This window comes from Lepisma saccharinum, chromosome 19, assembly GCF_977018435.1.
Source record: "Lepisma saccharinum chromosome 19, izLepSacc3.1, whole genome shotgun sequence".
In the NCBI taxonomy this organism is placed as follows: Eukaryota; Metazoa; Arthropoda; class Insecta; order Zygentoma; family Lepismatidae; genus Lepisma; species Lepisma saccharinum.
Window position 1 is genome coordinate 7,118,951 of NC_139247.1, and position 21,258 is coordinate 7,140,208.

The 21,258-nt window shown below is 39.4% G+C and overlaps 1 protein-coding gene across 3 annotated transcripts in view; it reads right to left on the reverse strand.

The window, feature by feature from the left end:
• Nucleotides 1-16,290, reverse strand: part of Dip-B (Dipeptidase B) — an 85,343-nt gene extending 69,053 nt beyond the window's left edge. Inside the window, exon 1 of one of the 3 annotated variants that reach the window (XM_083140745.1) lies at nt 16,158-16,290. In XM_083140745.1, the coding sequence (XP_082996871.1) occupies nt 16,158-16,219 (62 nt within the window). In that variant the 5' untranslated portion in view covers nt 16,220-16,290. Of the gene's footprint in view, nt 1-3,716; nt 3,845-4,456; nt 4,480-16,157 lie in introns of those variants that run through there. The other 2 variants (XM_083140748.1, XM_083140746.1) reach the window with 2 other exon arrangements.
• Nucleotides 16,291-21,258: the final 4,968 nt, after the last annotated feature.

Genomic DNA, 21,258 nt, shown 5'->3' on the forward strand with positions numbered 1-21,258 from the left:
TAACATCCTAACATTCCTATAAAATTTGCGAAAAATCATTAAACATTCAGAACAGTTACTTTGTGGAATTATTTTCACATGTTGCACAGAAGGACAACGAAGGTTCTGAGAATAAGAAAAACGAGTGTGGAAGTAGGTTTGATGTTCAGAGAAATTAATTTGTGCAAGTGGCTGCACTTATACATCAAATTGTCTGAAGCAATTTTTCAACATGTAAGCACAGGAGATGAAGGAAGTTTGGAAATAGTACGGCAAACTACCCTACTTAAAACATATACACGGTAATACTGCAAACACATATTAGCATAATGATTAAGCTAAGATCACCAAACCTGACCTGCCTAACCTACTCACGTAAGCTGTGAATAGATGGGTAAATAATCAGAAAACGTGTTCACATGTGCTTATAGATATGGGGAGAATTTGATTCATGTAGAAAATGCATGTCAATCAAGATGCCAGTGCGAGAAATTATTCCAATGCTACGAGCCCTACTAAATCCTGCGTACCTAACCTAACCACGAAAGCATTTAGAGACATTATCTGAATATTGAAAGCCCTAAACCTGGCTGGGTCCTCCTCCGTAGCCGAGCGGGTTAAGGCATTTACCCGTCTTGAGATTGTTCGCTGCGGGACGGCGTAGGTTCGAATCCGGCTCTGGTCGGAATTTATTCAGCCTACGTATAGGGCCGGTGGCAACCCACCATCGTGAGGAAATTGGGAAGCTCCGAGTGAGAGAACGGAGACCTACTATAACAGCTGGGGATACGTCGGGCTGACCCCCCGACTATTCCAATACTGGTTGAAGATCTCCACGCTTAGAGGTGACGAAGGAAAGCGTGGGAGGGAGACTGGCAGTCGGTAGGTATGCCTAGCCCTTCATGGGCTGTTGCGCGACGGACGGAAATGTGGCTGGCCTAACCTAATTATGATATCTCTCACACCACACATGAGACCTAGATGGCAGCAGTAGTCTGTAACCAAAACTACAGTAAATGAATGGCTGGTTACAAAAGCAGAAACATACAGGAGTATATGGAAGTGAAAAACGGCCTAAGTTCCTTTTGTTTTATTGCAATTTCATTATGCTATGTGTGTGCATTTTTTACATGGTTTGATATCAATTTACGTCTGTTAACACATACTGCAGAGTTTTAACAATTACTCAATGTGTCTTTTCCTTGACACTGGTTTTTCACTTAGACATACAGTAAAAACTGCATATCCAGGAACCTCTATAAGAAGGAAACCTGTAAATACGGAAAAAAGTCCCCAGAACAGACCGATTTTATACCTGAAAATGATCTGCTTAAGCAGAAACGGAACACCATTTAAAGACCAACGAGATGTTTTTATACTCAGTAAGATGGACATTTCTTCCTTTATATTTTTCGCTCGCAAGAAAACAATGCAATACTGTAAGTGGAACACACATCTGTTGCCACTCGCTTATCGGTAACATTGTCAATATGAAAGAATGCGCTACAATACTGTTACGATTCAGTTTCTTTCTTTCATCTCTTTCTCCTCTGTTCTTTAGTCATCTTTCTATTTTTCTTGTTATCTCTCTCCTTGTTTCTTTCTCTTTTTCTTCACTTTTATCTCAATCTTTCTTCACCTCTCGTATTCCATCTTTCCCTTTCCCTCTATGAACATCACGCTACGACACCAGGGGTCCCGGGTTCGAAAAGATACATAAGTACGTACTGTACGTTCTTACAATACTGTAAAAAATGTACCAACATGTTGTGTAGTTACATAATTGCAATCTCTGTTATGCTTATTGCGACTGTATCGCATATTTATTCATGTACGTACATTCATTAGTACTCTACATTATAAGTAATGCAAAATGTAAATCTGTCTTTCCATTATTTCCTGCAGCGCTCTGTATTTAAAGTCAACCCTTTATAAGAAGGAAAACTTAAGACGGAAAATTTTGCTTGGAACCATCATGTTCCGGGATTAACAGGTTTTACTGTACTTCTATAAAATTCTGTACTTGGCAACAGCCATTCATTTACTATCGTCTTAGTTATGAACTGCCTCTCCTACCTAAGTCACATGTGTAAGGTTCAAAGGGGTTTACGGTATCGGTTCATGGAATCATTTACTGTGCAGTGTTCAGATGTGTAATTTCTAGGGCTGAGCCAATACCATGAGTATCAGTATCAGTAAGTATTGGTTGATATTTTTGCACCAATACCATTGTTTTTGAGTCGTTAGAAGTGCTGCCAAAACTATTTTTTTTAAACTTTTTAAAGGTTTGTTCACCTTTTCCAACTTACCAAAGTTTTGAAAAAAAAAATAATAGTTGTGCATTTGAAATGAATCTGTACTCAAGTTTCCATGAACAGCAAGTACGTGATCCAAAGATCCATACGCAGATCAAACTCACAGCTAAGTCCCAAGAAATGAAGCGTAACGTGAAATTATCCCGGTAACATTATCGTATGAGGGAAACTGATTCCTTCAAATTTACAGGAGAAAGTACTTACGGAAATCAATTTCTTTAGCATTGTGGAAGTTCCTGAATGTAGATTTGATCCATTTTAATGTGAATGCGTGTTGTTTTCTGCGAAAATCTCTGTCCGACACGCTGTTTCTGCTCCTGCCATTTGCTTTCTGCACGAGAGTACAATGTTCCGTGTGTTAAGATGATGCAACCCCATAGCCAGTGTTTCAGCCTCGCCGTGTTTTCACTAGAACATGACGTGTCGAGTATTTTTAATTATTTTTAACTATGCTTGCCTAACCTAACCTTACGGAAAATGGTTTTTGGGGCTAACGTCAATGGTTTGCGACGTATTAGCATAATTTCAAATCCGGGCATGAAAGTAAATATTTTCCGGTGAACGAGGTTGCAACACTGCATAAATCGACAAAACGCACTCAGAACGTCCCCTAAACCAGTACGCTATAACGGCCATAATGTGTTACAGATTCGAAACAACAAGTAACAGTAAGTACTCGTAAATAGAAGAAATATACATTATCTTAGTTAGAAATGCATTATTTCACCTTAAGAAATGTTCCACATTCGAAAATAACACGTTAGCAATGTAAAGAAGTCCGAAATATATGATTCGTAGGTGTTTCCCTCATACGATAATAGTACCACTATTCCCATAGGAGTTCACGGTTTCTGTTCCTCTACAGAGGTGGTTTTGTGTAACAATAACCCCCGTGAGGTCCCCAAAGCCAACGAGGCACCTGTGGCTAATCCTTTCACTTTCTTTGGTGTTGGCGGATATCTCTCTCTTTCGACTTCCCGCAGTCAAAAGATCATCGCCTACGAAAGTGGTGGACGTGTCTCAGACACAGTACATAGCATTTTCCTGGAAACTCAAATACCTGGGCTAATCACCCTAGAAGTACGAACCATGCGAAACACAAAATATCCGATTTTAATGTGTCTCCTATCTATGAAACTGTTACCGAAATTTTGTATTCCTAGCACCGCCGCTGGGTATAAGGCAAGTATTTGACTATGAAGTTAGGTTCATCCTTGGCTCGTCCCCATTTACAATACGATTATATATATGCATCATGCTGTACATTGCCTACTCACTCACTTTAATAAATACACATTAACACAAACACAAAAAAAAATGACTCCAAGCTTTTTGATACCTCACAAAACGTGTTTCGTCAAATTTCAAACAACTGATACTTCTTTCAAAATAAATCTAATGCTAATATAATACCTTCCGTACCTCTTCTCCATTTTCTGTGTGTAAAACCTATTTGATCCAACAAGTAAAACGTTCAACAAGAATCGACCACCCACTTGTTCGTAAGTACAGATACGGCCCAATGACCGGATAATGACTGTCAGTGCCAGCACCATAGCAACAGGGTATTTGAACGTATTGAGGCCCCGCACAAGGCATAACATTACAAACTATCCAGTCGACAGTTTCCCATGCTAATCTAATTTCGGGAATTTCCAATGGTGTGGTGTTCATTGATTGACGATGATTTTTGTGTGTACGAGAATAAGTTTCTATACACATCATATTGGTTATAATGAAGCTTGTAAGATATTTGTGGGCATTTAGCGTATTTTATTTATTTATTTAGTGCAATATCATAAAGTTGAGAAATCGTGAATCTCTTATGACGGTTCAAATATCCCCCCCTTTACCCTTCAATGGTAAATTTTTTATCGGTAGTGTCTGCTGCCACATTCTTTTTCTGCTGGAACCTCAAAAAAGATGCGCGTAGCAGCAGACTCGGTCTTTGTCTTATCGTGATTTCATCATGCTATGTATGCAATTACGTCTGTAACACATACTGTGAAGTTGTAGCGATTACTTTCACAAAAATGTTTTAAGATTATGTCCCTTAGCATTCTTCTAATAATACACCTAAATGCTCTCGTAGTTAGGTTAGGTTTTGTTAACATTAAAATAACATCGCTAAATGCTTTCTAAAGAAAAAGGTTCTAAATTACCTGTACATTCATTCCCACTAATCACAAACTTGCATTTCTCTCGTCTCAATCTGTTCTTAAGGTTTGTAACATCCTCTTAGCAGACGAATTACGTGGCAGGAGCAAATTTGAAGCTTATTCTTACTCAGGCCCGTAGCCAGGAATTATTAGTAGGAGGGGCAAAGTCAATTCTTGAGGGGGCAAATTTTTAATATATTATTTCGCATTGGCAGATATAGTGGGGTACATAGGAGGACGCGTTGCCCCCCCCCCCCCCACACACAAAGCTATTACTAACCGGAAAGGGATGATATTGTGAAACTCCAACGAACAAAAGAAAAAAAAAGTCTAACATCAAATATGAATAAAATTTAAGATAAATAGGCTAATCCGAAATGTATCTACTTGAAATTTAAATGTGCTGCCACCGAAAATCGAATCTGAGGGTCTCTTAGGACTACCACGGATCCTATTTGCTTCAAAGGGGAGACTCTTACATCACTACAGAAAATGTTGGCTTACTGGTTACTTTAACCAATTTGCAAAATATTGTGTGAATTGTATTATTTTATTGTTGAAAACACATTTCTTTGACACCCGACAAACAAATGGGAACCCCTTGATTGATCAATGACTTCTTGGATTACGATGTCATTTCATACTAAGGAATTTTGTATCCTCTTTACATTATGAAAAATATGTTCCTTAATGACTATAATATGAAATCAACTATACAGTGTATAAGGGGCCTCCTTCACCGTACTCCAATCCTTGCTGGGTGAGGTCTCACAGATGCCTGTCACCAACAAAGCGTACAAACCCCAAATATCAGGGATTTTTAAAATACTGATACTGGTTTCTGTGAAAAACAGAATGGCTTAAGATGAGTAAAATTAGGAAAATCCACTCCACAGCTGAAGAGTTGACAGAATGTTTTCTCAAAAAATTAGGTTATAAAAAAGGCAAAGTTTCCTGTATATAGCACCGTGCCATGAAGACACATTTAGTGGATGTGGGGATAGATCCACACACATTCTCGACCTCGGCCAAATTGAAGGTGATGTGATCAGCACCATGCTCCGGCAGCCTTTACTCCCCAGGGTTACGCCCAGGTACCCATTGATTTAAGGTTGGATGAGCCACAGAGCTGTTTTATGCGGGACAAGACAGGAAAAATTCCGATCTTAGATCACCCACCCCAAGAATTGAACCCCGGTCTCCCACGTAGCATACAAACGCCATACCGACTTTTTTATTTTTTAAAGGAACACCCCTAAGCGGTAGCATGCCCTGTTATTCACTTTTTCTCAGGTTGTCATTTTTTACATTTTTGGACAAACACAAACATTCATGTCCAAACCGGGATTCGAATCCAGGACCTCTGGCAACGCAACGTCATTTTCTTGAACCTATATACGCAGGGCAATTTTCACAATGTGTAGAGGACATCAAGGCGAACAACTTTTCTTATATTTGCTCGTCCAGTTCTTGTTTCGATGCTACAATACAAGCCATCGAAAAATGGCATCATCTGCCATTCTTAATGTATGCAATCCCAATTAGCTTCACGGTTGCAAATGGCATTTATTTTTACTGCCGCTAAATATTCTAAAAGCAATAGAATACTATGGAAATGATAGCATGCCTACAGGAAGTCAACACTTACCCTTTCCTTTATAAAATACATTTATCATATCACACACCCATTTTGCTTATCATATTTGCCCCCCAAAAAACATCATTTGCATTTGAAATCATCGCATTAATGTAAATTGCTATGAAAAATCAAATTACACGTGTTAAATATATTATTTTAGGTTGACATTTATTTTTCTAAGGGGAGGGGTGGCTTTGCCCCCCCCCCTTCCATGTTCCTACATTATTATACTTTCACCTAGAAATTTAGTGTAGAGGAATCTTATCACCGATATTAGACGACATTAGACTCTTAAAGAAAATCAAGTATTTTCAAGCGATTAAAGTTCAAAGCACTACGGGGAAAAAGGGTGCAGTGGCGCAACCACAGGGGGCAATGGGCATTGCCCCTCCCCAACTTTGGACAGAAATCAATTCTAGGGGGACAAACATTGAGGTTAAAAAAAGCAAGACTAGGAGAATCTAAGAGTAACAGGACAAAATGATACTCAAGATACTCTTTCTTGCATTATTTTTTCCAGGCGGCCAAGACCACCTGCAGGGGGACACAAAGGGGCAATTGCCCCCTCGATATCAAATTTTATAGAGATAAAAATACAATTCGTAAAATTTTCTTGATCGCTTCGCTCGCAATGTCTGCTTTTATTGCAGTTTTGTTAAGTTCAGAGCCGTAGCTAGTGGGCGGAGGGAGTTGGCATTGGGTGCCGAACGATCTAAATGAAAAAAAAAATGTAAAAGAGAATGCCATGGCGCCCCATGGAATTTTAGTGCCATATTAAATCAATATTGTTTTCAGTTTGCAAAAATTTGGATGTAAAAGATTTCTTGCTCGCTTCGCTCGCAGTTTTATTATTTTCTCTAATGCATTGTAAATTACCAGAGAAAGAAGTTGTCTTAAATGTATGAACACAATTATTTGAAGGAAAAGGAGGGCAGCATATTTCACAGATAATTTATTTATTCGTTATGATTCCTCTATGTTACTGCATTATATATACCCACCAATGCAATGAAACTAAACAGAGAATAAAATGAGGATTTTCTTTCCCGACTGAACTTTCATCAAGGCTTTTGCCCCTCCCCCTCCCCTAATCAGAAGGTCTACTCACGCCTATGCCAGTGTCTGTGCAAGAATCTCGATCAGTAAAGAAGAGGATGGTGGTCGCCTATACTGTAAGGAGAGTTGTGGAGCATAGTGTTGCCCACGAGACGAGACTTTGGCCTGTCTCGTGGAGTCCCGTGGAAATGCTGTCTCGTCTCGAAAATATTCGTTTGTCTTATGACACATGGTCAATCTCGTCTCGTCTCGAATTTTTAAAAGCCTGTCCCGTCTCGTCCCGTGGGCAACACTAGTGGAGCACGTGGTGCTATTAACACAGAAGACCGTCACCGCGAAGTGGTACACCGAGGAGTGCCTGCCCAAGTAGTTCAAGCTCTCAAAAACACTCGTCCACGTTCAAAGGCAGACGCTTAGTTGGCATCGAGTATTTTGCACCTACGGGACTGAAAGTGCTGGAGCATCCTCCCTACGGTGCAGACCTCGCCATGTGACTCTGCACTGTTTCCTCACGTCAATAACAGGCAAAAAGGAATAGGTTTTCCAATTAAGAGAACCTTCTAAGGGCGTGGGATGACGAGTGTACCCACTTCCCTCAGGAAATATGGAAGAGTTGGTTCGACGAATGGTTTTGAAGGTTGAAGAAGTGGTGGAAAGTATTTTCAAAGATTTTGAAAATGAGAGGTGTATTGCAAAACTTTCCTAGAACCTTTTCTATTTACACTCCAAAAGATACCTGGTGTAACCGACATCACACCACATTTTTTATTGCTTTCTAACAGAAATAATAAATGTGAAACACTATCACATTTTCGTCATGTTTGATAACTGACCCAGTAATCTGTTATACAACGCACTGCGACGTCAGGGGTCGGTCGCTTTGCAAACCCCAGCCTGGGCATGGATGTTGTTTAGGAGTGCCCCTAAATCAATTTCATATCATCACTCGTTCTCATCGTCACGATTAACTAGAAGTGGCAGAAAAGAGACATTAAGTAAATAAAATAAAATATCCACTCTCTCTCTCTCTCTCTCTCTCTATCTCTACCACATGTATCAGTATTAGCAAAAGGTAGATGTGGGAAACAAAAAATTGAGCAGTTCAAACTCCATAAAAATACATTCAAGAAAACATATCCAAACACATTACGCATCTTTAATAATATAAGGTCACTCAGAAAGTCTAGATACTGAAAATCGTGAGATCATTTTCCGAAATCTGAATATGGAAAGATTTTTTTTCCCAATTCTGGTACGACATTATGGAATCCAACACACGTTCCTTAATAAATCACCAAATCCATAAGTGTCTTTGTTAAGTTCCCAGAGCAATATAGGATATAATTGTAAAGAACAGTGAGAATTCCCGATAGGAATGTGTTCTATATTTTTCACAGGGGGGGCAAGGCATGGTCTCAGGGGGGGCAGTTGCCCCCCTTGCCCCCCCTCTAGCTACGGGCCTGTTCTTACTGCTGACACGTGCGTGACAGCAGACTCGGCCAAATTTATCTGTAAAAATTAGGTGTGTGCGGACAGAATTATTTCCGTCGGAACGGGAATTTTTTTCAATCCCGACATTCGGGACGGGAAAAAATGCAATTTCCCGACAAAGTCGGAAAATTTTCGGGATGGGAAGTGTTCCTAATTTCCCGAAGCTCTGGAAATCTCGAATTCTAAACGTCATTTTCACCTTAAGTGATTGTTTTTACATTTCTGGAATAAAAACTAACGATTTCCGATAATTTGCAGACACGTACAATGCAGAAAACGTCGAGAATTAACGAGTTTTTAAAATGACCACTCGGTATTTCCTGACAGTTTGGGATCCCGAAAAGTCGGGATTTCATTTCCCGATGTCGGGATGGGGACGGGATTTTTTTTTCCCCCGATCCCGGTCCCGACTTTTCGTTATCCGCACACCCCTAGTAAAAATCCTTGCTGCAGGATTAGCAGGAATGATTTAAATACAACTTAAATATATCGCAAAAGTAGATATTGAAATGTTCTTAAACGCCAGGGGTTCCGGGTCCGAATCCCGGCCTGGATATAAATGTGTGTGTCCATTCATCCATTTCATCATATCATCACTCCTCCCCATCTTCGCAAATTAGCCAAAAGTGACACAAAATGCGAAATAAAATAAAGCAAATCAATCAATCAATTAAATGTTCTTAAAATTATGCAACATATTCAACATGCATGTACTAAAACAGCATTGTCATTTAAATATCATTTCAACGTTTACCCTTGAAATGCCATGTTAGTTGCATCTTTCCAACTAGCTTGCAGAATGCACCACTCTTCTGTCAAGTTACTTTAAGTAACTTACTTATGATGATGAGAATACATGTTTAACGTATGATATAGACGGACTGGCGCGCGCAGGATTTTTTTGGGGGGAGGTGCATACGTATACGTATGCCACAATTTTGACGTTCTTTCTTTAGGAATACTGGGTCAAAAGGGGATTGGGGTATGATTTCCACCAACCTCTATCCCCCCTGAGCACGCCACTGTATAGATGAGACAACTAGCACAAAGAAACATCCATTTTTCTTCCAGAAGTCCGAAATATGACATAATATTTAGAAAACATTTCACACATTACTGATGTTGACAATAATAATGTTGTGCAGTCTTATTGATTATTTGATATGCTTTATTTTACTTCACTTTCCTGTCACTTTTGGTTAATCGCGGAGATGAGGATGAAAGGACAGTCGCAAACGTAAACAGCACACAACGCGAGTCTCACAGGGAATTATACCGGCTGCAGGTCCAGACGCCAAAGCCTCGTTTGTCTTCAAAATTCAGGTCGGGTGTACTACATGGAAGAGAATGTGACAAGGGTGCTCAGGAGAAAATCACTTGAGTTGGTGTTTTAAGTCCACTTTATGCACAGTAAGGCTAATCGAGACTGGACTTGCAGTTTAAAGTGGGATCCAAACCACTATGTGCCTCCATCGGGAATCGAACCTGGCACCTCTTGATTATAAGGCTAAGACGCAACCACTGCGCCATCGGGGAGGCCCTAAGAGAAAATCACCTCTTACACCCCTAGTCCTAGTGTTTGAAATTGGGGGATGCGGAAAAATCCGAATCTATAATCAGAAAAATTCACTAAACCACCATCATGAGTTTAATTTGTGCTTATTTTTTCCTTATGTTAGTAGCTTTCTTCTACTTGTGGATAGTCGTGACGATGAGGATCGAAATATTATTAATTAGAGGTATGCCCAGACCTCCATTTGATTTTTGTTATTTGCGTCCATTTTTGCCACTTTTGGCTAATCGTGACGATAAGGGTGAGTGATGACATGATGAAATTGATGAAGAGACACTCACAAAGAGCACTCATGCCAAGGGCGGGATTTTAATCCGGGACCCCTTGCGCGGTAGCGAGCTTCGTTAACCGCTCGGCCCCGAGAGTGGACTTAAACCTGGAATCCTCTACGGACTTCGTGAGTCGAACACTCAACCCGCTCGGACACCGAGATGGCGCACAAGTTTCATTGACCCGATATGGTATATCGGTGGCGCGTCCAAGGGGTGGGGCGGAGGTTAGTGGGGGTCATAGCAATCCTTTGGTTTTTGTGTTCCTAGAAAAAAAATAGAAAGTCAAAGGCAGAAAAGATGGCAAATTGAAAACTGACTACTGAAAAAATATATTCATAACTCCTCACTTTCGGAAATCCTGAACACGCCACTGTGCTGTATCATGCTTCGTTTGGAAATGCATGCCAGCTTTTACGCGCAGTACAGGGTCAACGAAGTTAGTAATAAGTTGTATTTTATACAGCATATATTGATACACTTGTATGTTGAATTGTATCTTCTACAAATATGATGTATAAAGAAACAAACTGCCGGAGTACTAATTGAGGCCAGAGTACAAATACGCAGACACCACCTTACTCAAAAGTAACTATGTCTGGTACTAAAATTTCTTGGTTGGCATCCATGAGTCTCACAAAACCCAACCGTTCCAGCGACGGGGGGTAGAATGAAGAACAGGGAAGAACCTGTTTGTTGTCGTTAATCTCTTACTGACAGGTTTAAATCAAGTAAAAAGCGCCGAAGCGAGATACAGACGCAGTTAAATGGATCGAAACAGCTTGAAGACTCAGCGGATTACAACAATCGCGGGAACAGAGGAACTTTGTTTTCGTTGGTGTTTGTGTAAGCTTTTAATCTTCCCAACAGGAGAGAAGTTTAACCTTATCTTGAAATAATGAAGTAACGTCCCAGGTGTGCTCATGGTGTCATGGTCAACTGTTCGTTAAGTTTCTTGTCTCGATGTGGAAAATAAATCATCAATGAACGCAGTGATTTAACCACACACTCTAATTTTTTTTCCACAAAGGCCCAATATCTGACCATTTTGGTCCTGAATTTACGCTTACACTTCCCTAAATACGAACTTACAACCCCAGACGGAAAATTCTGGATAAACCCCTGAGTAAGAATACATGTGGGTGGAACCTTTCGTTAGATCCAAAATTATGTGAAGGAGGCCCGTACCCAGGATTTTTTTAGGGATGGGTCAGATCTGAGAATGTGGAAGATCCAACATGCTGTGGGGTTTATTGAATTAGGCTGTTTTACGTCGTTTTTCTGTCAAGTTTGTCTAATGGCAATGATGAGGATGAGTGATGATATGATGAAATTCATGAAGGAACAGGCCTCCCCGATTGAGCGGTGGTATCCTTGTGCCTTGTAATCAAGGGGTCCCGGATTCGATACAAGTGGTTCGAATCCCACTTTAAACTGTAGGTCCAGTGCCGATTAGCCTTACTGTGCATAAAGTGGACTTAAAACACCAAATCAATTAATCATGAAGGAACACACAAAGAATATCCATGCCCAGGCCGGGATTCGATCCCAGGACCCCTGGAGTCTAGCGCACTGTGCTAACCACTCCGCTACGTCGGTGAAATGCCGTTGGAACAATAGTTGTTATAATAATAATGATTGTTAATACGTGTCATTTAATTCATATATTATTTTCTAAACCCAGAATTATTATGACTCCTTAATGGTGCCGGTATAAGAAATAACATTGTGGTAGGTAGACTCACAACAATAAATTTATTGTGAATATTTGTCTGAAGAAGACCCTGTTAGAGGGCGAAAACGTTACGTTTTTATGTAGATACATCTTTTATACTGGGCCTTCCCCATGGCGCAGTGGTAGCGTCGTTGCCTTGTAATCAAGGGGTCCCGGTTTCGATACCCGGTGGAGGCACAAGTGGTTCGGATCCCACTTTAAACTGTAGGTCCAGTCTCGATTAGCCATACTGTGCATAAAGTGGACTTAAAACACCAACTCAACAACAACAACATTTTTTATACTAAAAAGTTTGCTTGTTCAGCATTTTAATGTTTTATTCTAAAATTAGGCGATAACTTCTCGAAATGACTAAAAATAACAACATCTATTGGGATGAAAGGGTGACTTTCTGGTAAGGCACCGAAAAGTCAACTTCACTCCATGGACGTCCGCAGGATTTTTTCCAGGGAGGGGCAAGGAAGGGATTTTTTTTCCAGGATGGGGGAAGCGAAGGTAAATTTTCCCCAAAAATAGTGTTGTTCCCTAAAAACCATTGCTTAAATTTGAATTTATGGTGTTCATGCAATAATTAACACATATTATTGTGGCTAAAATGAAATTATATGTGTGAAATACATATTTTTTGGTTGACTTTCATTTTCCAGGTGGGGCACGGCCCCCCTTGCCCCCCTTCCGGACGCCCATGCTTCACTCCGCTAACTGCTTCTTGGAGGCCAACGAGGCTCTGGCGCTTGGGTCAACGGCCAGTCTCTGCTGATTTATTGTTTTGGTGTTTTAAGTCCACTTTATGCACAGAAAGGCTAATTGGGACTGGACCTACAGTTTATAGTGGGATCCGAAACAATGTGCCTCCATTTTATTCCATTGTATTGATCACAAGGCGACAACGCTACCACTGCGCCATCGGGGAGGCCTATGTGTTGTCCTATGTGCTGAGTTCACCTTTACACCACAGCTTTTAATAGGTAAGGACATTTTATCGTATAGTGTAGTTTCTGTTCTTGTTAAGTAATGAATGAATGAATGAATTAGTTTTAAAAATTGAGTAAGGAAGTTTTTAATAGACATCTTTTATTTCCTTGTTAGTTGTTTTAGTTAACGGGCTTATTCCTGTATTGCGTGACCGGCAAAAATAGCCAATGTGCTGATTTGGCCATAATATTAAAAAAAAATAAATCAATGACTCAACGATATGTACTTTCAATGGATTGACAAAAATAGTTCACTCACCTCCACCGCGAGAAAGACTCGAGAATCCGCTAACTGTGATGCTATGTTGGATTTTGTGAACTTTAGATACATACCAATTTGCACCGATGAAATAAAGAAAGAAGCAAAAGGCCATCCGAAAGGAAATGCGTCACTTCTTCATGCAATCCGAGCGCTTCCTTTTTTCGTTTCACTATTTTTATTTCATCTAGCCTACCGGCGAACTGAACTGAGCGTGACACAAAAATAAATCGTGAGCTTTGAAAACGACACGGAACCCTGCTTTGTATTGAACAAAACTTTAAAATTGTAGACATAAATAAAGTCGATGTGTTTGTTGCTTGCTCAACATCCTGTCCTATTGTCTTGCCTCATATTCAGGAATACTGGATGGAGATACACTTGCAACAACCCAAGAGTTTTCCATTGTAATAGTTATAATGTAATTGTTACTATTTATGTATTATTAGTAAACACTATAATATTGATACCAATAACAATTTTGCATAAATAATGTGTGTGTTTACATACGGTAGAGTAATTATATTAACTGTAAAAATATTATTTGTACATTTAACTTTGTTAAGTTAGTTTTTTAAAATTTCTAAACACCTATTTTTATGTGTGTGTGTACTTGCTGTTAGGTTTGATTGATTGAGTTGGTGTTTTAAGTTCACTTCATGCACAGTAAGGCTAATTGGGACTAGACCTACAGTTTAAAGTGGGATCCGAACCACTATGTGCCTCCACCGGGTATCGAACCCGGGACCCCTTGATTACAAGGCGACGACACTACCACTGCGCCATTGGGGAGGCACTTGCTGTTAGGTAAAAGCATGATTGTTTGTGTGTGCATACATGCCATGAAGGCATATGAGGTGATGTGTAGGTATAGAGCTCCACATATTCTTGATCTCAGCCATAGTTGGGATGATGTGATCAGAATCACGCTCTGCCATCTTTACCACCCAGTGTTGTCTCCACGTACCCATTGATATCAGGCCGGATTGGCCTCAGAAACAGGGACATGACTGGAGAAATTCCTGGTCAAGATCACCTGCCCCTGCTCCGTAATAATTTCAAAAGCCTTATCAGTCAATGCAAGGTTTTTGATTAATTTGTAGACAGTGGCGGCGATTGGGTTCCAAAAACTGGTGGTGCAAGATGTCAAAACTACGGGGGCAAGAACAGTTTGCTTTCCCTTACTATATAAGGTTTAGCATAGCGTAGGAGCAAAACTTGCAAAAAGTGGGGGTAAATGTCTCTAATATCGGAGACGCATTTCTTCATTTTTACAGAAGAAACTACTTACGGAAATGAGTTTCTGCAGCATTTTGAAAGTTCGTGGAGGTATTTTCTCACCGTAGAATGCTGCACAACAAGAAATAAGCACTTTTGATATAATAAACTTGCATTTTGTGCACAGCGACAACATTATGCCGTTGTTTCCATTATGTGCCTGCAGATGGCGCGAGCGTCGAAAGTCATGCGGTCTCGCCAGTGTTTCCAAACGTGCCTTTTTTACGAGATTTTTTAAACTATGCTTACCTAACCTAACCCAACCTAACCTAACCTTGCCGGAAATGGTCCGTTGAGCTACCGTGAATGGTTTTTGGGGCTATCGTGAATGGTTTTTGGGGCTATCCGTAAATGGTTCGTGGGGCTATCGCGAATGGTTTTTGGGGCTATCCGTCAATGGTTTGTGATGACATAATGAACACAAAATTAGGTATTTTTCGGTTAAGAAGGTTGAAACGCTGCATACCCACTCCAAATCGACAAAACACAAGCACGACGCGCAATGATCCACAGCTGTGCGCGCCATATTGTATGTTCCGCAACGGAAGAAAGGACCCAAAAGAATTACTCGAAATGTGAAAAATCGAAGTTATTTTCGTGTAAAAAGCATAATGGCACCTTGAACTATGTTCCGCAATACACAATTGGTAAGTACGAACCATTTGAAACTGAAAATATCCGATAGAAATGTGTCTCCGATATAACAGACATTTACCAAAGTGGGGGAGGGGCAACTGCCCCCCTCGTCCCCCTAATCACCGCCACTGTTTGTAGATATATTATTTTTATTATACAATTAGTGCAAAATCATACCAATGTAACAGGTTTCGATAACTGAAATTCTCTCTTTGTGTACAACACACTAATTAGCATTAATGTCTGTTTTCCAATAAATTTAATTATACACCCTGACATTCAAACTGACTATGTATGAATGAGCAAGCTGAATGTATTTATTGCGATATAATGTAATCGTATGTAATTAAATAGTGAAAAACACTAATGCTTGACAGAAAAACTTGCAGTGGAAATAACCGTAAGCAGAATAAATAAAGCATCCCGATAGCGTAGTGGTAACTCGTCACCTTGTAACAAGGAGTCCAGGTTTCGATACCCGGTGGAGGTATAATGGTTTGAATCCTTCTTAAAACTGTAGGTCCAGTTTCGATTAGCCTTTCTGTACATAGAGTAGGCTTAGAAACCATTAATCAAACAATCAATCAAGCTAATAAATAACAATAATAAACACTCATAAAAATAGAATAAAACATTTAAATATACATTAACATACATGCATACCCACATAATATGACTTACCTAATGTCAGAAATTAAGCTGTATATTTACAGTATTGCATACACTAGTTTCGGAAAGTTATTTCTGCGTAAAGAATTAACAATGATATTTTTGATTACTTTGAAGTTACTTACTTAAGTTTTCCTGACGCAGTAGTACCAGGGAAAGTAACAAATATCTGGATTTCTACAGCCATTACACTAACGACCAACCATTCGTCTCACAAAAGAAAACATAGTGATGCTAAAGGACCAAATGCACAATAGAGACTCAAAGAAATGATCAGGAATATTGTAAACAAGCATGAGTCTGTGCATGGATATCGACTGATAACAGTGTTTTACCCACTGAATGTAACTTATTAACATTGTACCACGAAGTATCACTTTCAATACACTTGCAAGAAAATATTGGTTCTGCTCAAGAATAATTTAAACTAGCTCTGAAAAATAAAGCAAAATTTAAAAAAAGAGTAACTGAAATGTGTGTCGATAAGTTTGCCAGAACATTGGAACTTGATCAAGATCTATTTAATAAATTTATTTAAGGTTGGTAGAAGCACGATCATTAGCCACAATTTTGTTTCACGCTTGCGTCATCGCAAACTTTGTCATGGCAGTATGGGATTTCAGGGCTGAATCCAAGATTGGTACATAAGGGACGAGTAAACCGGGAAGCGAACTGTCAGTGGCTGACGAGCAATGACGTCACGTATGGAATCTGAAAAAAATAAGCGATGAATCACGCAATCAATTTGCATGAAACACGTCATAAAGATTCTTAATAGAAGAGGAAAACTATTTTACAATAAGAAGTAAATATGAAAATTTATGAACGTAAAATATTATGTCTTCTATATTACTTGAAAATTTTAAATGCTATAACAAAGAAATTGAATGTGGATAATAGTCACATAGTCAAACTTACACTGTTAGAAGCTGGCGTCGTAGCGCGATCTGCTAACCACTCCGCCACGGGGGCCGGCCCCACACATTCTATCGATCTCGGCCATTTTTGAAGTGTGATCAGCACGACTCTCCGGCCCCCTTCACACCTCAGGATTTCCCCCAGGCACCCGTTTAATTGAGGCTAGGTGAGCCCCAGAACAGAAAAAATTCCGACCTTAGATCATCGAACCCGGATCTCCCGCGTGGAGATCTTTAATAGTAGAAATTATAGCATTTATGAAAACTTCACCACGACCGGGGCCGGGGGGCTACTGGCGTCAGCCTCCTTGATATTAGGTAAAACTCTTTTGTATAATTTGTTTGCAGTGAAGAGTGAAACAGTAGGCAGCTAATTATTTTCCTCACAACTTCATGAATGATAAATTCACATAACATCAACAGAAGCTATGACATTCGTTCATCTTGTTTATGAGAAGAACTCGAAGTAGCAGCAGTATTTAGAAGATTCTCTTCTCTAGACTTTAGAAAGTTCATTCATAGGCGAGCTTCTTTATCTGTACTTTCACTGCCATGCATCGGCCTCCAGTTTAGACAGAAATCTGCGACTTTGACGTCATCATCCACATTCCTTCCACATCTGCGTCAAATGTCAACAACTCCCAAGTTTTGGGAACAAAGGGGAGTTTTATTGCTTCGGTTGGGGGTTGAATGTACGATAGGCACTATGATTAAATATTATGCATTTTTTTCTTGTATGTATCATCAAAACTAGTATGGAGTGTGTAGTAAGGGATGAAGTAGCAGTCAATTAACACTTCAAGAGATGTTTTAGAAGATATAGAAAAAAAAAACTGTAGCATTTGTATGATATTTATAAATTTTAAAATATGTATTAACTGAATGACCCTCCCCCCACACACATTAATTTACCTTCATTTAATACTGTTAAACTTTTGAAAATGGAATTGGTTTACAAAACCCTCCTGATAACATGTGAGCTCTCCCTGGAGATCAATTCTAGCTACTGGCCTGGCTTCACTTATACCGGGTGTTACAAAAAATTATTGCAAGTAAAGTATTGAACACGTTAATGAAATCAGTCCAGAACGAACGAGGAACTCAAACAGTTTTTTCTTTTTTACAGCTACAAATGTTCAATGTGTGCACCATGGGTGACACAGCACACATCGACACGATAGTCTGGTTCTTGCCACACTCGCATCAACATGGGCTTGTCCATAGTGTCCATCGCTGCGATATCTCGCGGCATCCGTGAGACGAATACCCTGTCTTTGATGAAACCTCTCAAAAAGAAGTCACACGGTGTAAGGCCCGTTGATCTTGGGGGCCAAAACATTTCACAAAACACTGTGAGTGACGTGGGATGGACGTGGGTGATTTGAGTGTCGCCTAGCGGTAGGAATGTGAACTCTCAGATTAACAAAACATACACGCACAAACTGTTTGCTTTCCTCGTTCGTTCTGAACTGGTTTCAATAACGTAAGTTCAATACTTTACTTGCAATAAGTTTTTGTAACCTTTCAATTATTTATGAAACACCCGGTATATGGAGATATGTTGATGTCGTCAAGGGCTTAACAGAGTATGACGGCGTCTATGTTCCCTAAGTTGGACACAAATACGGAGAGCTGGAACTGGAACTGCAACCAGCACATCTGCAGTGTTTTTTCTTCTTGAATTTCCCCTTTCCAGTGTTTTTCTGTGAACCTTTCTTCTTTGCCTCGATTAACCCAACAGTAAAATTTCAAGTCTGTCAAACAATAAATCCAATATTTGACCATACGCAAAATTACAATGCAAATGTCTTTCATTTGCGCAAATTGGTCTTTTAATAATTATTATTAAGACAAAGTATCGAGGATATGAATGCACAATTTATTTTTAAATAAAATCTCCTTTTGTGCGAACTGATTACCATTTATGATTTTTATGTATTTAAATTTTGCAAAGAATAAAATTCCACAAGCCTCACTTAAGTTTAATATGTGATTTACATTGAACTAGCGAGTGAAAAACAATGCAGGAATTGAATATATTATTCCATTCTTCTTCGAACATGGACCGAGATTTATTTCTAATGAGTCGTGTAGAATGGATTAGAATGGCTGCACTCCATCCCAGATGGCGAAGTGGTAACGTCGTCACCTTGCAATCAAGGGGTCCCGGGCTCGATACCCGGTGGAGGCACATTGCATAGTGGTTGGGATCCCACTTTAAACTGTAGGCCCAGTCCCAATTAGCCTTACTGCGCATAAAGTGGACTTAAAACTCCAAATCAACCAACCAAAAGTACGTGCTTCTAAAATCTGTCATAAATGTAAGCAGTGTGTGTGTCCAGATCACTAAAAACGTCTTTGCGATATTTTTGGGAAAGAAAATAACAAAAGTAAGATTCTAAGATATGTATTTTTGTTTGGTTTCATCACATCGAAATGTAATGCACATTTATATTTTTTTGTTAAGTGAACCAGAATACTTAAAATAGGACATTCTCGCTTCAAAACCAGAGAAATTTTGGCCAATAATGGGTAACATCGATAATGTTTTATGGGGATCACAATAATGATCCACGCGATCAGTGACGTGACGTGACCACTGCATTGTTAAGGTTGTAAAGTATCTGACTATTGTGCGTGACTATCACGAACCATAAATATGATTGCGTAGAGGAAACTTGACCCAGAACCACATGATTGGTGACGTCAATAATAGGTTTTACAGCAGAGCAATAAAACCATACGGCACGTTTCTTTTCTTTCTTTGCAATGCTAGATTATTCACAAAAAATCAATGGACGCTATTACACGGTGACGCATGGCCTGAATCGCGAACAAGAACATTTCAAAATTGTAACAAATCGCATTATATGAGAGCCATTCAGAAAGTTATTTCCGGTAGGCTGTTAAAAAAGGACATAATATTTATCGCACATTTATTACACCAATATTGTTAAGGCGCCTGTCAAAAGGTTACAAAGGCCTTGAAGACCCTTGTTGTAGAAACCAGTCGTCACATTCTTTGTTATCGTTATACTAGTTACCATTCGCGCCACGTATGTCGCTGTTGTTGCATCTAGTCATCATTCATGTTAATTGCCAGGATTAATGTAAATAAGAAGAAACCGAAGTGACAAACACAATACAATGTTCAAATACAAACAGGCACATGTGCGTAGACTAAACAGACACCTAATGCTTTCTAGTTCTTGTTTCTAAATATATACCATAGTGACAATCTGAATTATTTTGTGAACAGAACGAGACACGTGAAAATAATAGTCTGCCTGATGAGACGGCAAATATTACAGACCGTTGTCATACCTTACATACCAAACACATTTGCCAAATTCCAATGTGTTATAACTTATAACGTGAAGTTTACGTTTTATTTTTCCCTAAATTTCGATGTTATTTTTCGCGGTTTAGGCAAAATTCGGTGTTACAAATTTTAGTTTTAATGATAAATAATAAATATGGCTTACCTTTGTGAGAAATGACCAAATTGCTTCCATTTGGAAAGCTATTTCATGTCATCAGCCACTAAATATGAAATGCTTATTGAATAATAACACCCAAATCTTTGAACACAATCATACACATCACATTTCCCTAACAATGCCAAGAAATCCCTCTGCGACCTCAAAATACCGTTTTGTGTACACACAGACCCTCGCCCGTTCCCTCCAAAATGCAACAGGTGCTTCTCCCTGAAAATGTTCCCTTTCATACGAAATTTTCCTTCTGGGAAGATCCCCCCCCAAGCGAATTCTATTTCAGAACGAGGTTAAACACTGTCAGTCATGTCTGCGCCCAACTGCAATAAATGAAGCGTGATAATTTCTTTTGAATCAAACTATCACCAGCTAGACTACAAATGACAGAATAGCGCTTCAGATAGTTTTTTGTTTTTGTTTTTAACAGAAGAAATGCTATTCTCAGTTTATGGTGTCTTGTCGTTTGCGCCGAGGCTTCTTATCGGTCCATTTCCGCCGTGAAGTATGTCAAGAACGTCCTTGGCTGGTTTTCCTACAATCCAGAGTGTTATCACCGCCGCGCGCACGTGTGTTTATGGGCACATGGTGCATAGTGCATAAAGTAAACTTAAAGCTTAAAATCAAACAAACAAACAAACGTGTGTTATGACCTTGCACAGCTGTGTTTACACTGAAATGTTAAACATATCCACACAGTCAAATATGTATTTTCTTTACTTATTTCAAAATACGTTACACAGCATTACTTGTATCAATTTTATTCAACAACGCAAAATACATAAATCAGCATCAGCCTATTAACTATTAATCAT